Consider the following 18,012-nt stretch of genomic DNA (forward strand, 5'->3'; position numbering starts at 1 on the left):
TCAGGAAAGGATACAACAATCAACATAACAAATATACTCAGCTTCCTATAATCCAGTGTGAGCTGTCAAGTGCCATTAGTCTTCTTTACTCTCTTGTTAAGGGAATTAATTGCACAAAGTACTTTAGTCATCTTCATCTTCATATGGAGCAAATGTCTTCCACATTCACCCTACCCTGGACTCAGTAGTTTAATGGTATAGCATGTTAATTCTAAGGGTTTCTAAATTAGTCTTGCCTACAATGACCAGTGCAGAAATTGCTATTAAGTGTCCATACAAGAGCAACCAAGTGGTACAGTGGATAAAGCACTGGCTCTGGAGTCAGGAATAACTGAGTTAAAATCTGCCTTCATACATTTAATACTTGCTATAACTGGGCAAGTCATTTAATTTTGACTGTCTTGCCAAACAAACAAGCCCCTCCCAAAAAAGCAAAACAAATGTCTCCATACACTTAGTAATTCTCAAGAGTTTATACAATTCATACCCAATATATACTTATCCTGATTAGTACTAATTATTGAAATTGCAATCCATACAGAAATCTTTCATTAACCTTTATCTGCATAAAGATATCATTTATCATTTCCCTTGGTTGTTTGTTCCTACAATTCCCAATGGAAACTGAAGTGTCCTTATGGATCCTTTGAGGGTTGGTTGGTATTATACACACACACACACACACACACACACACACACACACACACGTGTGTGTGTGTGTGTGTGTGTGTGTGTGTGTCTGTATATACAGACAGAGAGAGAGAGAGAGAGAGACAGAGACAGAGACAGAGACAGAGACAGATAGAGAGGAAGACAGAAAGACAGAAAGATAGAGAAAGAGAGACAGAGATTTCTCTCCTTAGGCCATCATGATTCTCTTATATGGCTTGAAGTTCCTTCATGATGCTACATTTAGAATAAATTGAGCTTTGGCAAAACCTCAGCCTTTTCTTCAAGGCAAGGATTCTTATAATCTGGGTTCTGGGAACTTTAATATATATGTATATACACATTTTGATAACTTCAATACAATTTATTTCTTTTCCTATGTATTTTGTCTTAGGCTTAAAAAAAAATTCCGAGCAATTCATAGCCTACACTAGACTGCCAAGTAAATGTATATGATAATACATAATTAATAAATGTTTGTTGTAAGGGGTCCATGGCATTCACACAAAAAATTAAGACCCCTACCCTAAAGGTAGTCATCCCATAAGTACCTCAGTTCTAGATACAAAGTTCCCAGTGGCTCAGGACTACCTAGTGGAGTCAGGACTTTCTGCTATAGTCTAGGTCAAGCTTAGAGGCAGAAGGGCCATTCATACTTTCTTATTTCTTATCTCCTCTATAGAGAGGTCCTTCATAGGAGCCAAAAGCTAAACTTAAAGTATTTTCCCCAGGACACCAGGGTGGGGCAAGTAAAGTAAAAACCAGAGTATGGGAAAGGAACCTGACCTTCTCATTAGAGGCCAGGTTCTCCTAGGATTGAATCTAGTCCAAACCGGAACATGGGGTCAGAGAAGATGGAACTCTTAGTAGGATGAGAGATGATGCAGTGGACCATTCCTTCTGAACTTCCAATCACTGTACTGTTACAGCTTACTTTACTGTTAAATATAATAGAATAAAGTTACTTTGTGGAAACTAGCTTAGAGTTTTCTTTGAGCTGGAAATGGAGGATTTTCTGATTAAAAAGACAGAACTGATTTAGAAAGATAACTGTGTCAAACAATCCGGGCAAAGTTGAGAACATTTATTTTTTAACTAACTCCCTTTGGTCGGTTCTAGTGAGTGCCCCGTCTCCTTGTTCTTTAGGGCAATTCGACATTCCACAAAATAAGGAATAGAAGCAATTCCCCGGCCAAACTAAGACGTCTCGCCCAGGATGCCAGCAAGCATCGCTTGGAATTTCCTACAATCTCAGCTCCACTTTATCCCTTGTCCCCTCCCTTTAGCCTTGTTTTTGTCACGTGGGGCCTCTCTCTAGCCAATAGGAAGAGGTGCCTTGGTTCCTTTGGCTTCCCATCTTAGCTGCTCAGGTTTCTCACGTTGCTGTGGGCTAGGGAGGGGGAAAAAGTTTTCTAGGGGAGGGAGCGAGTTTTGGAGCGCGTAGAAAGCTCGGAGTGCAACTTTGTAGCCCTCGGAGGCTCTGTCTGCTTTTTCTTGCCAGCAGTCGGGAGGCATGAACGGAGTTCGTTGTTTGGAATAAAAGAAGAAAGTGTGAGTGAGTGGGGGGCGTGCGTGTGGATTGTCGAGGGCGCAGGAGTTGTTGCTGAGTCCGTGGCGTGCGTGTGTCCGTGTGCTTGTGCTTGTGTGTGTTAGTGTGATTGTGGGGCGGGGGCTGTTGAAGCTCCGGGCCAAGCGGCACAGGGAGCCCCCGCGATGGGCCACTCGAGGCTCCGCGCTGCCGCCGCCTTGGGGATGGGACTGCTGCTCCCCACTCTGTTGGGCTTTGTGCGTTCGGCCGTGGGGCAGAGCAGCAGCAGCCAGAAGGACGTCAGGCACCCACCCGCGGGTGTCTTCACTTCCCCGCCATGCCCTGCTCCCTGCCGATGCCTACGGGACGTGCTGGACTGCAGCCGCAAGAGACTGACTGGGCTCCCGGAGCCTCTGCCGCCATGGGTAGTGCAGCTGTAAGTACTTATTCTTCCGGACTCGTCCCTGATTGCATTCCCTGGAATGCGGCTCCAGCCCAGGTCCGTGCTGGGACCTGTGCCCGGGAAGGCGCCTAGGTCTGGGCTCACTTTCCGTCCGTCGTCACTGGCAGTCTGCTGGATGCTTTTATTGGTACCCTCTGGCTGGTGGTGCTGCTTGGGTAGGGTAAGGAACCCCTTCTCTTGGGCTCCCAATACTGATCCTCCAAGTAGAAACTTAGCAAAGAGGACGGGGTCCAGAGGCAACCTGCCGCCTCCCCAGAGTTACTGTTTGATCCGGGGTTGGGATCCTGCGGTTAAAGTTGATTTTCTGACTAATATCGCGCCCTTTCTGGCCTTCCCATTTGCCCAGATACCAAGTGGGCTCCACGTTGCAATTGGCAATTTGCGCAGTTACTACGTGATCCTTTCTAATAGCTTTCGTGCAACAAAGGATCTGTTTGTTCTTTGCCCCTATTTACCGTGCTGTTCGTGCGGAATTTTACATAAGGAAGCCTTTAGGCTTCTCTACTGTGTTATAGTTCTTAATTTCTGATTAGTTTTCCTTCGTGGTGGTAGAAAATCAAATGAAATTAAGCAGGGCCTTTTGCTTAAATAGGTGAACTGCTTTTAGCAAGAAGTGTTTGAAGGACATCGTGGGTTAAAAAAAAGGGAGGGGGGGCAAGAGTTATATGAATTGGCCTACAATTTAGTGATTTGACATTTGAAGGCAGCAAACCTAATACTGTTCCACATGAGTTGCAGAAAAAGAAAGAAAATGTTCGGTTATTTGGAGATTCCCTCCCAATTCTTCCCTCCTGGTTTTGGAGACTTTAAGGCCTACTTTTTTTTTTTTTTTTTTTTTTTTTTTTTTTTTTTTTTAATGGGTTACTATATTTTAAAGTAGTTTTCCAGGCTAAACGAGAAAAAGGTGCAGTTTTAAAGATTGAAATTAGGTCCACCAGAGCTTTGTGTGGTGATCTCAAAATTAGTTTTAGTTTAAATAACTGAAAAGTTACTTTTAATTTTGAGAAATCTCAGTAGACTAAAATAGAGTATTACACTTTTGTCCATCATGTTTCATAGTTTTCTAGAAACAGAAATTTTAATTTGGTTGTTTAAAACACTAAATTATTTTTAAAATAATGCATTGTGCTTGTCAAAAGCTTAGTCCATAGAGATTTGGGGTCCATTGGTATAATTGTAAATGTATATATATATATATATATATATATATATATATATATATATATATATATATATATTTTTTTTTTTTTTTCATCTTTGCCATCAAGAGGACTAGACTAGCAGTTTTATTGATTTCAATTTAGTCTACTACATGCAAGGTGCTTTCCTAGATTTGACTATCAAAAACAAAAATGAAGTCAGCACCTGCCCTCAAGGTGCCTTCATTTTATTGTTCAAGAATAAGAGATAAGTTTTTTTTTTTTTAAAAACAGGAAGACGTCCAATTAGTTGTGGCTAATTCTGTTCATTTGCCTCATCTGGAGGTCATGCTGCCTCATTCATGAAAAGTGAATGGCTCTATTGACGACATATGGAACTGAACATTGAAATGGTAAAAGGTGGGCACCAATGAAAAATCCAGGCCTTAGAAAAACAAAATAAATTTTTTTTAACAAGTTGGCTGAAAGTGTTTTTCTCACTTATGGAATCTAATGAATATAAAAGAAACTCTTTTAATCCAATTTAAGTATGTAGCTATACTCCACTTTTTTTTTGGGGGGGGATCTGGGAGGGAAGGGGGGGAGGGTAAATTTGTAGATACTCTTAAAAAACATCTGTGTCCCTTGGTTATAAGTTGTTAAACCAAAGGGAGTTCAATAACAATTTAAGCATTGTCTTAAAAGTGCACTGACCTAATTAGGATTTTGTTTTGCAGATAATTTGGTGGTGCACTAAAAACAAATTGCAATTTATTTGGTTAGTGCAGTCTTTGATTACATTTCCGGCCTGTAGTAAATTGTCTTTCTTCAAGTTCACATTCCTGAAACTTATGTGAAAATAAGTCCCACTTGTATAAATAAGCACAGGGTCTGTTGTCAGAAACCCTGCTGTGATCACTCATTGGACAGCTGTGTCATTCTTGTACTTCTGTGACTTTTAACCATCTTTGTAGGTGTCACCAACCGTGTGGTCCAAATTCTTTCATGTAAATGCTTCTTTTGTTTGTGGAAGCTTTAGGGGGCCCCTCTCTGCATTTTATAAAGGAAGGGAGTGGGACAACATGTGGAATTGGGCATTGAAAAACCTTTTCTATTTTCTCATTTGAAAATCTTTGGCAGGGTGTAGAGAAGACACCTACTGTTTATATTTTGCATAATTAGAAAAGCTTGGAGGGGGTATGGAGATAAATGTTTTGTTTCTAAGTCTGAGGAGTAAACAAAGAATTCTTATTGTTTCTCTGCATCTTATACTTAGTGTGAACAAATTAACACCTTTTTCCCTTAGGGGATTGAACTAGTGAAAGTTTGTCTCTTCTTGAGTTTTTAGGAGACTTACAAAATAACTTTGATAGTTATCTTTTGTTTTGAAAGTTGCTATCTAGTGAATTTGCAGTTGTTTGTAAATGATGACATTAAAAAAAAATTGCTCAATTGTAGTTTTGATCTGTGATAGTATTGCCTTAGAAGCATCCTATGAGAAGAAAGGGAGCAGTTGAACTGAGATCTTAAACAAGAGTGTTTTACTTAGTCTTTCTTACAGAAAGTAAAATTAATATTTGAATGAAAGTGGTTGTTTGAGAATTAAAAACTGGTAAATATTTGGGACAACTTTGTTTACAATTTCCTTTAAAGTTGGACTTCAGTTTACTTCTAGTGTATGTGCTTCCAAAGTGCTCTGAATCTTGTTAGAATGAAGGTTTCATAGCCAGGAGGGGAAGAAGTTGTAGCTTTGCCAATCTCAAGTATTATTACATTCTCACTGGAATTTTAGAATTATTTACTTTATCACCTAGGAATTTTTGAGATCTGCTTGAGGCTCAAGTGAACATCCAGAAGGTAGTCTCTGCTAATGTTACATCTTCAGTTTGGCCTCTTTTGCATCCACTCTGTCTTTATGAGGATTGTCAAGGGGGAAATGGCCTTTATGGTTTTCACAGCTGTTTTTCTGTATTTTCCAGACTAAAACTTGAACATAGCAGGCTGATTTATGAGTCACTTTGGATCACTGTCTTAAAACAGCTACAGCCTGGCTTTTTGTTTTTTAGCCTTACAGATTTCTGCTGAATTAGCAGCTCTACAGGCCCCTGTGGGATTAAGAAGCTGTTGCTGGATTTGCATTTTAAAATTTGACTTGGGAGTCAGGTTTCTGAATGCTAAAAGGAAGAAAAATCTAGCTCTAACAAAATGTTGTAAATTAAATATTTTCATCTTGTTCACTCTCTTATAAAGTGTGAGGAGAGGGACTCCTTGAAGAGGCTCTTCTATGAGAGGCCTTGATTTTAAATATTTTGCTCTTTAAGATCTTAGTAAATATTTAAACTCTCCACCTGTTTTCCCTCCCTCCTCAACTTCCCCTCCAAAACACACACACACACACACACACACACACACACACACACACACACACACACACTCCTCACTTTTTCCCTATCTCATGTTTTTAAAAAATAGTTGACACAAAGAAGAAATACGTTATGCCTTTTTGAGAAGGAATTGAAATTGAAGATAGAAAATAATACTGAAATTCTTTATCTTAAAACTATGTTTGAGTATAGTCTAGCTATAGTATGAGTTTACAATTAGGAAAATGTGACCTAAGTTGTGAAATAAGAGTTTCTTAAATCTAAGCTGTAAGAAAGCTAAACTTAGGTACTTAAAAGTTTCCTAGTTTTAAGTCTTTAGTAGTCTTATTTATATTCAGAAATAGAATCTCAGGAATGGAAATATGGGACAAATGTTCCCATTTTCTTCACCTGGATTAGAGATGACTTTATCACTTGCATGTGCTCCAGTCCAAAGGAAATGCTTGAAAAAGCCTGTTGTTTAGGATCTCAGTAATTGTCATTTTAAAGTGACCTTTATTCCTCATCATTTTTGATTGTGCAACATTAGTTAATGTTAGAAAAGATTAAATGATTTTTTGACTAGTTTTCCCCTTTCCCTTTCCTCCAAAAAAAAAAAAAAAAGAAAAATGAATATTTTTAAGGCACTCTGTACTCTCAGACCCATGCTTATAAATTATGGTTCTTCTAGTTCTGTTCCTTTCTCTTCTCCTTATTTAAAACTTTCAGAAGTAATGGAAAAATACAAATGTATAGTATAATAATAACTGTAGTTCTTCATTTTGACAACCATTTTTCAACACCTACTATGTGCATGATGACATTTAAAGGTTGTGACTATAGAAAGACACTTAAATGGCCTTAAGAAACTATATATTGACTTTAATTGGCCTTACAGGTAAAGCTCTGTTTCTTTGATGTATTTTTTTTTTGGAAAATTCATGGGAAATCAGTAAATATCAATGGTGCTAAAAACAAGCACAATTTTTGCTTGAAACATAATGTGAATTGTTCTGCTCACGGTTCCCTTGATCGACTCCAGATGGATGTGTGCTTGAGCTGTGTAAGTGAAAGTGTCTGGCTCCACTATGGTGATCATGCACAGCAGTGGTTGTAATTGCAGGATTTTTATAGTTTAAATACTCTGCCAGATTTTTTTTTCATGTTATAACCCTAGCAGAACAAATCTACTCATGTCTGTTACTGTCTGGTAGGTCCTTAGGCAAAAATGTTTTGAATAAAACCTTAGTGGAATTTTTGAGGTGAAATGTAGAAATCCAGTATTGCTAATTCTGGACTGGTAGGTTTGCTAATAAGGAATTTAACATTCTTCTTAGAATTTTGAATATTTCTCATATGCCCACCATAAATGAGTGGTATCTTCTTCACCAAACATTAGTTATCTTACATGGCTAATTACTTTTTTAAACATTGAAAGAATTGATCCTTTACAAGCTGGTTAACCTAAATTGGAGGGGAACTCCTCCTCAGACTAATTTCTAGCTTGAATTTTGTGGCTTTCGTAATCTGTTCAGTGGTTCTGTTTCTTCACACGTGTTGAAGATACCTCTTTAGCAGGTAGTCCTTAAATCTCCTTAGTACTTAAATATTAAGGTGACATCCTACAAAACTATTGAATTTTGTATCAAAAGTGACGATTCCTCCTTATCTTTTAATTATGTTATAGAAATAGATGCTATAAAGAATTTTAAAGTTTTTAGGAGGGAACTTTTTTTACTACTTGAAAAACCCACATTTTCTTTTAACAGAATTTTTACAAATCATTTGTCTTTTTCAGTGAGTAATACAGTAGGTTGTTTTCCTCTTGCTCAATCTGTGCTTAACTATGAGGTTTCAAATAAATAAATATCTAAATAAGGCTGGATTGAATAATCTTAGGAAAGTAAGGACTAAAAATTTTCAGTTTTTTTTTTTACATAAATGCTGAGACAAATAACAAAATAAATGAACTCAAGCAAATAAACATGTTTATAAAGCAACGTCTATTTTGTTTGGCCCAACTAAATGGTTTAATACTTAATTTTATGGTAATAAGATTTCTTCAGAGGTTGCAGTTTCAGCAACCTGCCTAATTAGCCACTTTTTGAATGGCATGACTTCATAATATCAAGGAGAGGAACAACCGGTTCACAAAAGCTTGTTCACCAGGTGCCAAGAGCCATCTTTTAAAAAGTTTGTGGGTTAAAAGCATTTGAAATTGCCAACTTTGTAGACTCATTTTGTTGTCATAGTTGGTATTTTTGTTGTAAAGTAGTTCATGGAAAATATGTGAGCACGTTTTATATACTCTATCTAATGTTGATGGAGATACCCATAATCTCAATGTAGTTAGTTAAGCTCTATTAAATATGGCTATTTACCCTAACTTTATTTTTGTTACTTCACAGGGACTTAAGTCACAACAAATTGTCTTTAATCAAAGCAAGTTCTCTGAGTCACCTCCAAAGACTTCAAGAAGTGTAAGTAATGTTAAGTTCTAGGTTATTTTAAAATTAGTGTCTAGATAAAGTAATATGACACAATTTGTGCATATATGTATAGAAAAAGCTATATTTTATTTATATATGTACATGTATATAAACATATGCATGCATACATATATATATACACATACACACACACATATATATATATAATATGCACTTAAATAATGTTTCTTGAAATTTGGGGGAATCATTTTTAAAAGTTTAGATAATATGTTACCATTAGACTGATTTGCTCCTTATGGAATTCCTAGGAAACTGAACAACAATGAATTTGAGACCATACCTAATCTGGGACCTGCAGCAGCGAATATCACTCTTCTATCTCTGTAAGTCAATATATTGCTCTTTGATGTAGTAAGATAATGATTTTCTACCTAGAGGTACCAGTGCTTAAAGTTGTAGAAAACAATAGTTTGTGGTACTTGAGAATATTTAATGCATCACGTAATGGACAGGTGCAAGTAGTCAATATATACTGCCTTTCAAATCAGATCATTGTGTTTTAGAGCCTGTGATTGTATAGCAGTTAAAAGTTACCTAACATTGTCATCATGCAACCATATTCTTATTCTGGTCTACAGTCATACAAATCACCTTTACCCTTTATGTGGACACATTTGATGATGTATATACAAACCAAGGGCTTAATTCCAGTGGTGTTTAGTGCTTGGCATCGTGCCTGAGGACTGTGGATTACGTCTTTCCTAGTGGAGAAAGATCAGCACTGTTTTTTGAAGAGTAATAAGACTTAGTAATAAGCCATCATATGTCTCCCAAAGTGGCGCCAGTAATGAAAGTCAGGATTTTGTATATAGATTTGGAAACATTGACCCAAAATATCAAGTTATCAAGTTAAAATTGAATATGTGGTTGAGAATATAAGTACTTTTGGCTACTCTGTTTTCTGTATAAGTTTTTCATTAAAATTAACAATATTTTCCAGTTTCCAAACATCTAAGCCAGAGTAAGTGTTTATAGTTGTACTTTTAAGATTGGTTTTGGTGCAGCTCTCACTTTTAGAGGTATTTTAAGATAGAATTTTTCAAATGCACATACTTTAGTTTTATGTAAATTCTGGAAATGAAAGTCAGTAAATAAATATAAGAAACTTGAATCACTTTAAATTAGCTTTTAAACCAGTGAAATTAGGGGGGGGGGGGAAGTGGAATTCCTCTTTTAGATATGTTAGGTGAAATAAGACATTTCTTCTTGTAGCTCCTGGGAAAGGTACTAGAAAGGTTGAAATTATGCAGTAAATTTCAAGGAAGCTGTTCAATTAATTAAAATGATCACTCTTCAATTGCTTACATCTGGTGATTTATAGAGGTTTGTTTTTACTGTGAGCCTAGGTCAGCTAAGTCCCTGGTGCAGCCACTGTGTCTGCACTCTTCTGTTTGAATAAGAACTAAATGACATCTGATACTGAGGTAGTTTTTCCACAGATTCAAATCAGAAAAGAAAGAAAAAAGCAGATGGTATTTTACCAATAGCTACTAAATTTTAAAAGGAACTTGTGTGGTGTGTGAAGTGTGTGTGTGTGTGTGTGTGTGTGTGTGTGCGTGTGTGCACGCATGTGCATGCACATTAAGTTTTGTTACTCATTTTCTTTTTCTTTCACTAAGCTAAGAAAGACTTTTTTAGAACTTTGCAAAATCTTACTTTTTGTCTTGTATATAACTTTAAGTAAATTTAACTCCTGGGAAGCTACCATTTGACTCTGAAATCCTTGCCAAGACTTAGGGTGATTGATTCCTTTAGATACTCCTTGAGGTCACTAAATACCTTATGACTGTTGTTAGAGGAACAAATCCAAAAAATTTGGCTGTGGAGAAGATCAGATGTGGAATATTGTAGTCTGCATGGCAATGGAGGAAAATCTTTTTTCCCCAAAAAATTAACTAGAGAGACTAGTGTTATATTGGGAAAAGCCCAATGATTTTGAAGATATAATTAATAATCAGAAAAATGAGAATTGTATCTGAAAATTAGATGCTTTGATTATTTTGTACTTCTGAAGTCGTCCCCCATACATAAAATAAATTGAGATATACATTCTCCCTCACCTTTGTTTTACTATCTCATATAGTCTCATTAATTATTTCAATGATTATTTGTTCAGATAAAGAATTATGAAACAACTCCACAGAAGCTAAGGATAATTTGCTTTCATGTGTTAAATTTATTGTAATAAAATTATCTGAATAATTTTACCCTGTTCCCCCAACTTTGAAAATTCTGAAAAATCTCCTTGTCTGATCTATTTTATCCTCTGCCTATAAGTTTCATTAAATAATGTGCAACACATATGTTCTTTAAAAATTTATAAAGCATCCCAAAGGTAGATGAGGTGCTTCTTTAGAGGGAAGTACCTTTTCTTTGAATGGGAAAATTATAGATGGAAAATCCAAAGGCATATTTATTATAATTGATAATCTGTTTTGACAAAATAAAAGGTGGTCTGTAAATAAGAGGAATACATAGGATTGCTTTCAGTCTTTCCTTTCTCTACTTTATCCTTTACATACCTGCCAAAACAATCTTTTAAAATATATATTTACCTGTTTCATTCTCCTGTTCAAAAACATTTCTCTAGAATGAAATATTAACTTTTTAGCATGGTATTTAAGGCTCTTCCATTATTGAGCTGCCAAAATCATTTTCCAAATTTATTTCATACCACTCCCCTTTATGAACTCCATTCAAATTTCTGTTCTAGCAGAGATTAAGCTGAATTATATCTCACGTATAGGGAATGGTTTTCCTAGAGACTGAAGGGTTGAGTTTGAGAAACAGCTAAGAAAGATTGCAGAATTAGGAATTAGTATGTAATACTGGAGGTGTTTAGGAAGTCAGTGACAGTTAGTTTTTGAGCTGAAAAATGATATGAGTAGAAGTTGAGCCTTTAGAAAAGGTCTTTGGCAAGGATGTATTGGAAAGAGTAGACTAGAATTAAGACAAATCAAACAGTCTGTATAGGAATTTTGGGGTACAACTGGATAGTGCATGGATAGAATACTGGGCCTAGAGTCAGGAAGATGCTAATTCAAATGTGGCCTCAGAACTTACTTGCTTTGTGAACCTGGACAAGTCCTTTCTTGTTCTCAGTTTCCTCATTTTGTAAAATGATGTGGAGAAGGGAATGGTAAATAACTCCAGTGTCTTTGCCAAGAAAATTCCAAATGGGCTTAAGGAGAATCAGACATAACTGAACAATTATAGGAGTTTTGGTAAGAACTTGTGAAGGATACTGTTTGCTTAGAAGTGATGAACAAATGTAAAAGAGATATGAAGAGCAGGGTGATATTAGTGGACAGCATGTTGGATTTAGAATTAGAGAATCTAACTTCCAACCCTCTACCACTCACCTGGGTGAACCTTTAGCATATTATTTAAATTTTCTTGGCCATAGTTTCTTCTATACTGTGAAGGGACTTATCTATGATCCCATGATATTGTGAGATAGAATCAATAAGACTTGAGAATTAACTGCAAATGGTCATGGGGTGGGGTAGTGAAGATGAGGTCAGAATCAAGGATGACTCTGTTGTTACAAACCTCAGTAACTAGGAAGAGAAGAGTGCCGGAAAAAGAAATAATGATGTTTGAGAAGTAATGGGTTATGAGTTATACAATAATTTCTATTTTGGACATAATGTTGAGATATCTATAGGATCTCTAAGGAGAAATTTCCAGCAGGCAGTTGACCAACTGGAACTGGAGTTCAGGAGAGAGAACAGACTAAAGAGTTGGGACAATTATTTGACAAAATATCTTTTTAAAATGTTTTTTGATGATTATAATGAATGCATTGCTCTGCAGTGGCATGAAAATTGCTACAGTTAAAGATTACCATTAAGTCATTAGTAAAGATGATGTCATATAAGTTGCTTTTTTGTGTTTCCCTCAGAATTCAGAGTCACACAGTATAAATTGTAGGTGAAATGCAATTTAAGTGATATTCAGATATGTTTTTACATCTACTTCCTCATTAACCTTTGCTTATATTTAGCTGCTCACTTTCATTCAGTGAGCATCTTCTGATGCACTTACTAACAGTCAAATAATTTTTGAACACCTGCTTTGGGCCAGCAATAAGTTTAAGTATTTTCATTGTAGAATAATATATAGGTATTTTTTCTTAGGGAGCTTATTCTATATTTGCTATACCAAAGCATATGTATAATAAATGAGATAAATCAGTAAAGGATAGAAGGCATGATCCTCCCAGGTTTGCATTCTCTTTCCCTATTTTTATGGCAAATTTTTATTGTTATGTTTTATATTTTGACTTTTACATATCTGAATGTTTTTTCCCTGCTGACTAGAGAGCCATCTTTTAAAAGGGGAAGGGAAGAGTTCAGTAGAGTTAGCCAACATAACAAAAAAGTTTGACCTCATTTAGTGTTTAATTCTCACATTTCTGCATAGATTCATAGAGTTGGAGAGAGAGACAATGCTTTTTCATCTATTTTCTTTGGGGACCAACTTGGGTGTTTACAATTAATTTTATAGCATTCAGCTTGAGTATAGGGACTTTGTTTTGCCTTTCTTTGCATCCCTAGCACTTAGCATAGTGCCTAGTACATAGTAGGTGCTTAGTAAATGCTTATTGACTGAATTGTTTCCATTTTCATTATTGCAACAATATGTGTCATTTGTGTGTATCTATTTCATTTTGAATGAGTTCCCATACATATTTCCATGTATCTCTGTATTCAGAATTTCTTGTAGCGTAGAAACAATTCATTATAAAACTGACAATTAAAAAAAAATAACAATTAGTTATATCCCTATTGATGAGTTTTGACTTTCCAGTTTTATGCTCTTACCACATAACAGTAATAAAAACCTACTATAAATATTTTGATATATATGGGGTCTTTCTTTTTGCCTGTCTTTTAACATACAGTACTATGTTTTTACCTCCCTCCTGCCCCCCCCCCAAAAAAAAATCCGCTATATACATTTTGGTATCTCTGGGACTTTTCTTTATGTCTTCCTTGGGACATAGGCCTAGCAATGGAATGTTTGAGTATAGGTATTTTAATTTTTTTTTGCATAATTACAAATTCCTTTTCAGAATTGTTAAGACCAATTCACAGTTCCATTAACAACTATTATTATTTTCTTCTTTCAACAATTCTTCCATCAGTAAATATCTTTCTTTCTTTCTTTTTTTTTTTGGTCACATTTGCCAGTTTGACTGGATATATGGTGAAATTTATATTTCTCTTTTCAAATAGTGATTTGGAATATTCTTTTGTATGGTTTTTAATGGTTTGTATTTATTTTGAGAATTGTTTATTCATATCCTTTGGTCACATCATTTGAGGATTTTCTGTTTCTTGAAATTATATTGATGACTTTGTCTATACTTTGATTTTGCTTCTTAGAGTATATGCTGTTTCATGCTTCCTCAAGCTCCCACCTCCATACCCATATCCCTTGTAGAATGTAAGACCTTTGACTCTTGCAAGTTTTGTCTTTGTATCCTTAAGAATTATATTGTATATGAAACAGTAAATATGTTTATTGAGTAATTTAAACAATTGAATATGGAAATACAATTGAAATATATTTGAAACTACATATTGAACTATGTAGTTGTATTAAGCATCATAAAAATGTGAATTCCCATATTTGGCTTATTAAATAAAGAAGCATCATGGTATAAACTAAAGAATCCCAGAACAGAACTGGGATACCTGGGTATTCTGTTTATCTTTCTGATCTTATACATGTCACACGACTATTTTGAGGCTAAGTCTTAAGAGAAAGAATTGGGCAAGGGGAAGTCTTGGAGCTATAAAAAACTAAAAAATAACAAAACAGAGCATAACAGATGAAAAAATAGAACAGATTGTGATTTAGGTTTATAAGACCTCACTTACTGTAAAATCTTGAACAAGTGACTTATTACCCTTACTGGTCTTAATAGTCATAGTCATCACTTGTATAATGAAGGCTTGGACTAGATGGCCTCAAGCTTTAGAGCCCTTTCAGCTCTCAATTATATAATTCTATGAAAATGAGAATTAAACTGTCTGCCCTGCCAACCTCCTCCCATATGAGATAACCTGTGAAAAGCTTGTAAACTTGAGTGTTTATAAATGGTAAAGGGTAATCTTTTAATTTATTTATATATTCATTTATTTATCTAACTACCTACAGAGTTTCTTGAGTGTAGGAACAGGAAACTTGGAATCTGAGACTGTGGATAACATGAAATTGTTGGGGTTTCCTGCATAATAAAAGCATGTTTTAGAAAAATTGTTCAGTAGTCAGCATGGATATAGATTGTGGAAGGAAAACCCTACAATCCTAAAGATCAGTTAAGTTGTTTAGTAATACAGGTGAGGAGTGATGAGGGACACTAGACTTTGGAAAAGAGGAAAAGCTGACAGTTGAGTGACAAACTATAGAAAACAAACAAAAAAAATTGACTCTAAAATGACCAGGGTAATGCTTTTTTTTTTTTTTTTTTTTTTGGGGGGGGGGCTCAGATAGAATGGTATGCCAAGAGCAGAAAGGAAAAAGGTAAAAAAAAAAAAAAAAAAAAAAAAAGAGTTGGTCTGCAAGGGAAGTTGTCTGAGAGATACCATAACAAGGGAAAGAGAGGTAGCTTTGAAGTCAAGAATTTCTGGGTTATAGACCTAAGACATACTGTCATTGTGACACTGGGCAAGGAACTTAACCTCTCATTATTTTGATAAGTAACTTTAAGTCTAAAAGTTGAAAAGAAGGCACAGACCTGCATTAGTGGAGGTATTTTCCTCATCCAAGAATTCTCTGTGTCAGTGACATAGACCATTGATATTTGACCCTAGTGTAATTTTTTAAAATCCAAATTTGTGACTTCATCAGTATTGTAGAAATATCTCTTCATTAATACAGATGGATAATTCATTTATAATTTAGTTTTTTATTTGCTTAGGGACACTGAGAGATCACGTGACTTGATCATGGTGACTCAGCTAAGATGGATATCCATCCCAGGTTTTCTAATGCCAAGACTGAGGGTCTATCTGCTTGCCTTACTTTTAAGATACTATATAACATAGGAAATTGATTATTTGAATTTTTGAAGGAAACAAAAAAAAATAAGATGCTTTCTACCTCTGATTTCTCTTTTGGCCACATTTTTAGCTTGATTGATTCAGGTAACAACTGAGTCAAAAATAAGGGCTAATTCAGGAACACTTTTAGCCTAAGCACACTCTTCTTACATCAGAGTACATTTTGTATGGCTTTTGAAACAGGAAATAAAAAAGCAGGAGGGAATATTGGGAGTAGTGATATAAGCCCCAACATCAGAAGACTTGATTTCAAATTCAGCTTCTTACACTTAGTAACTGTAAGTCCTTGCACACATCTCTAAAATGAGAGATTTGAATTTGTCAGCTTCTGATTCTGTGATCTTTTTGCTTTCTGCCCCCTGACTTTGCCCTAGACTCTGCATTGCACATCAACTTCTCTGAATGTGTATTAGTCATTTTATCTCTCAAGAATAGTTCTCTTATTATACTGTAATTCAATGAAGGAGGGTATTAAAAAGTTTATATGGAGAATATTGTTTTCCAATAAACTTTTCCAGATAATATTCATTTTTATTACCTTTCTTCCCCTTATATTTCAGAGGTCAGGGTGAATAAGAAATAGAATTTCTCCTCTTGGTGATAACTAAACTTTTATGACTAAAAATAGTGTATTTTCAAAGGAAAATTACTTATAAGCACAAAAATATTTATAGTTGCTCTTTTTGTGATGGCAAAGAATTGAAAATTGATGGGATCCCTGTCAATTAAGAAATGGCTGAACAAGTTGTGGTATATGGTTGTGGTGGAATATCATTGCACTGTAAAAAATGATGAGAAGAGTACTTTTAGAAAAATCTGGGAAGACTTATATGAATTAATACCAAAATACTGCAGAATCAGGAGAACATTGTATATAGTAATAGTGTTATATGATCAACTATGAATGAAAATAAAAACTAATAAATTTTAAAAATAGTGAATTTTGATCAAATTTCATTATATTGTAATATTAATTGTGTAGTTGATAATGACAGTTTTCATTTAGCTGAAAAAAAATTGCAAAATAAGATTTAATATTAGCAGCTCAAAAGGAAAGATTTTTGGTGGTTGCCAGTCATTCTCTTACACTGGGAAGCTAAATGCCTTGCTGCAGTTCCAATGGAAGTCAGAGCTATTACGGCTCTTTCCCCCATTAGTGGGGAAACTTGCCACAGGGATAGAAACTATAGTAAGAATTGACTGGGTGTGGATAATGGTTGGCATTGGATCAGGCAGCTGAAGTCAGAAGTATATGATATTCTGCTATCTCTGCATCATACTACACTATCTCTGCATACAGTGAATTTTATTAATTAGCATATATTTCTGATATTGTTCCAACATAACACACACACACACACACACACGTGTGTGTGTGTGTGTGTGTGTGTGTGTGTGTGTGTGTGTGTGTGTGTGTAGTTTGATAGAGAGCTGGATTTTATTGATAATAAGACAGTTTTTAAATTTTCTATACTTTAATCAAACTAAAGTAATTTTTCTTGTTGGATATTTTATATTGATGAATCCTCATTTCTGCAGTATGGGTGCTTCTTCTGCCATGCATATCAGTCTCTTCATTGTCTTAATACAAATATTCTTCAAAAGTCAGATATAGATCTATCTAGTTTAGAAGGCAAATATGCATTTTAATTTATTTTTAATTTTATTTTCCACTCCAAATTCTCTTTTTTTCCTCCTCCATCCTCCCTTGCCCCTGCCTATTATGAAGGCAAAAATAAAAGAATAAAGCCTATTAAAAATATCTGTAGTTATGCAAAAATTGTTTTTTGCATTAGCTATGTTCTCCTATCCCCCACAATAAAAAGAAAGAAAAGGAAAGAAAGCATGCATTTTTAAAATGAAGGTAGATTTTGAGAAAATAGTGAGTATTTACTTTTTCTGTAGTTAAAGTAAGCAGATGTGGGAAGGAAGTGATGGTAGTGAGGAACTGTTGCAATTTTTATAGTAGCTCCTACAAGAAGAATCAATAATCTTGAATCTATGCTCTCCCTACTCCTAGAGGAGGCTAGAGTGAAGATGAACCAGTGTGAAAACATTATCATTGATGGAAACTCAATTTGGAAATTGAGACCCTAGTAATGATGAATCATTAGTTTCATCTGTATATACAGTGAACAGTATTAGGTTTAGGAAAATAGCAGCTCTCCAGTTAAAAACAACAAGTGTTGTTTTATTTAACTAAAACAACAAACTTATTCTGAATATTTTTCAATAACAAACATAAGTGCTTCTAACAAATAGGCTAG

The 18,012-nt window shown here is 35.2% G+C and overlaps 1 protein-coding gene across 1 annotated transcript in view; it reads left to right on the top strand.

Annotated features, from left to right (window-relative positions):
• Nucleotides 1-2,050: 2,050 nt before the first annotated feature.
• LRIG3 (leucine rich repeats and immunoglobulin like domains 3) overlaps nt 2,051-18,012 on the top strand; it is a 57,107-nt gene continuing 41,145 nt past the window's right edge. The window contains 3 exon segments of the mRNA XM_074269812.1: nt 2,051-2,633; nt 8,571-8,642; nt 8,921-8,995. Coding sequence (XP_074125913.1) covers nt 2,383-2,633; nt 8,571-8,642; nt 8,921-8,995 — 398 coding nt within the window. The 5' untranslated portion in view covers nt 2,051-2,382.

This window comes from Sminthopsis crassicaudata, chromosome 5, assembly GCF_048593235.1.
Source record: "Sminthopsis crassicaudata isolate SCR6 chromosome 5, ASM4859323v1, whole genome shotgun sequence".
Classification (NCBI taxonomy): domain Eukaryota; kingdom Metazoa; phylum Chordata; class Mammalia; order Dasyuromorphia; family Dasyuridae; genus Sminthopsis; species Sminthopsis crassicaudata.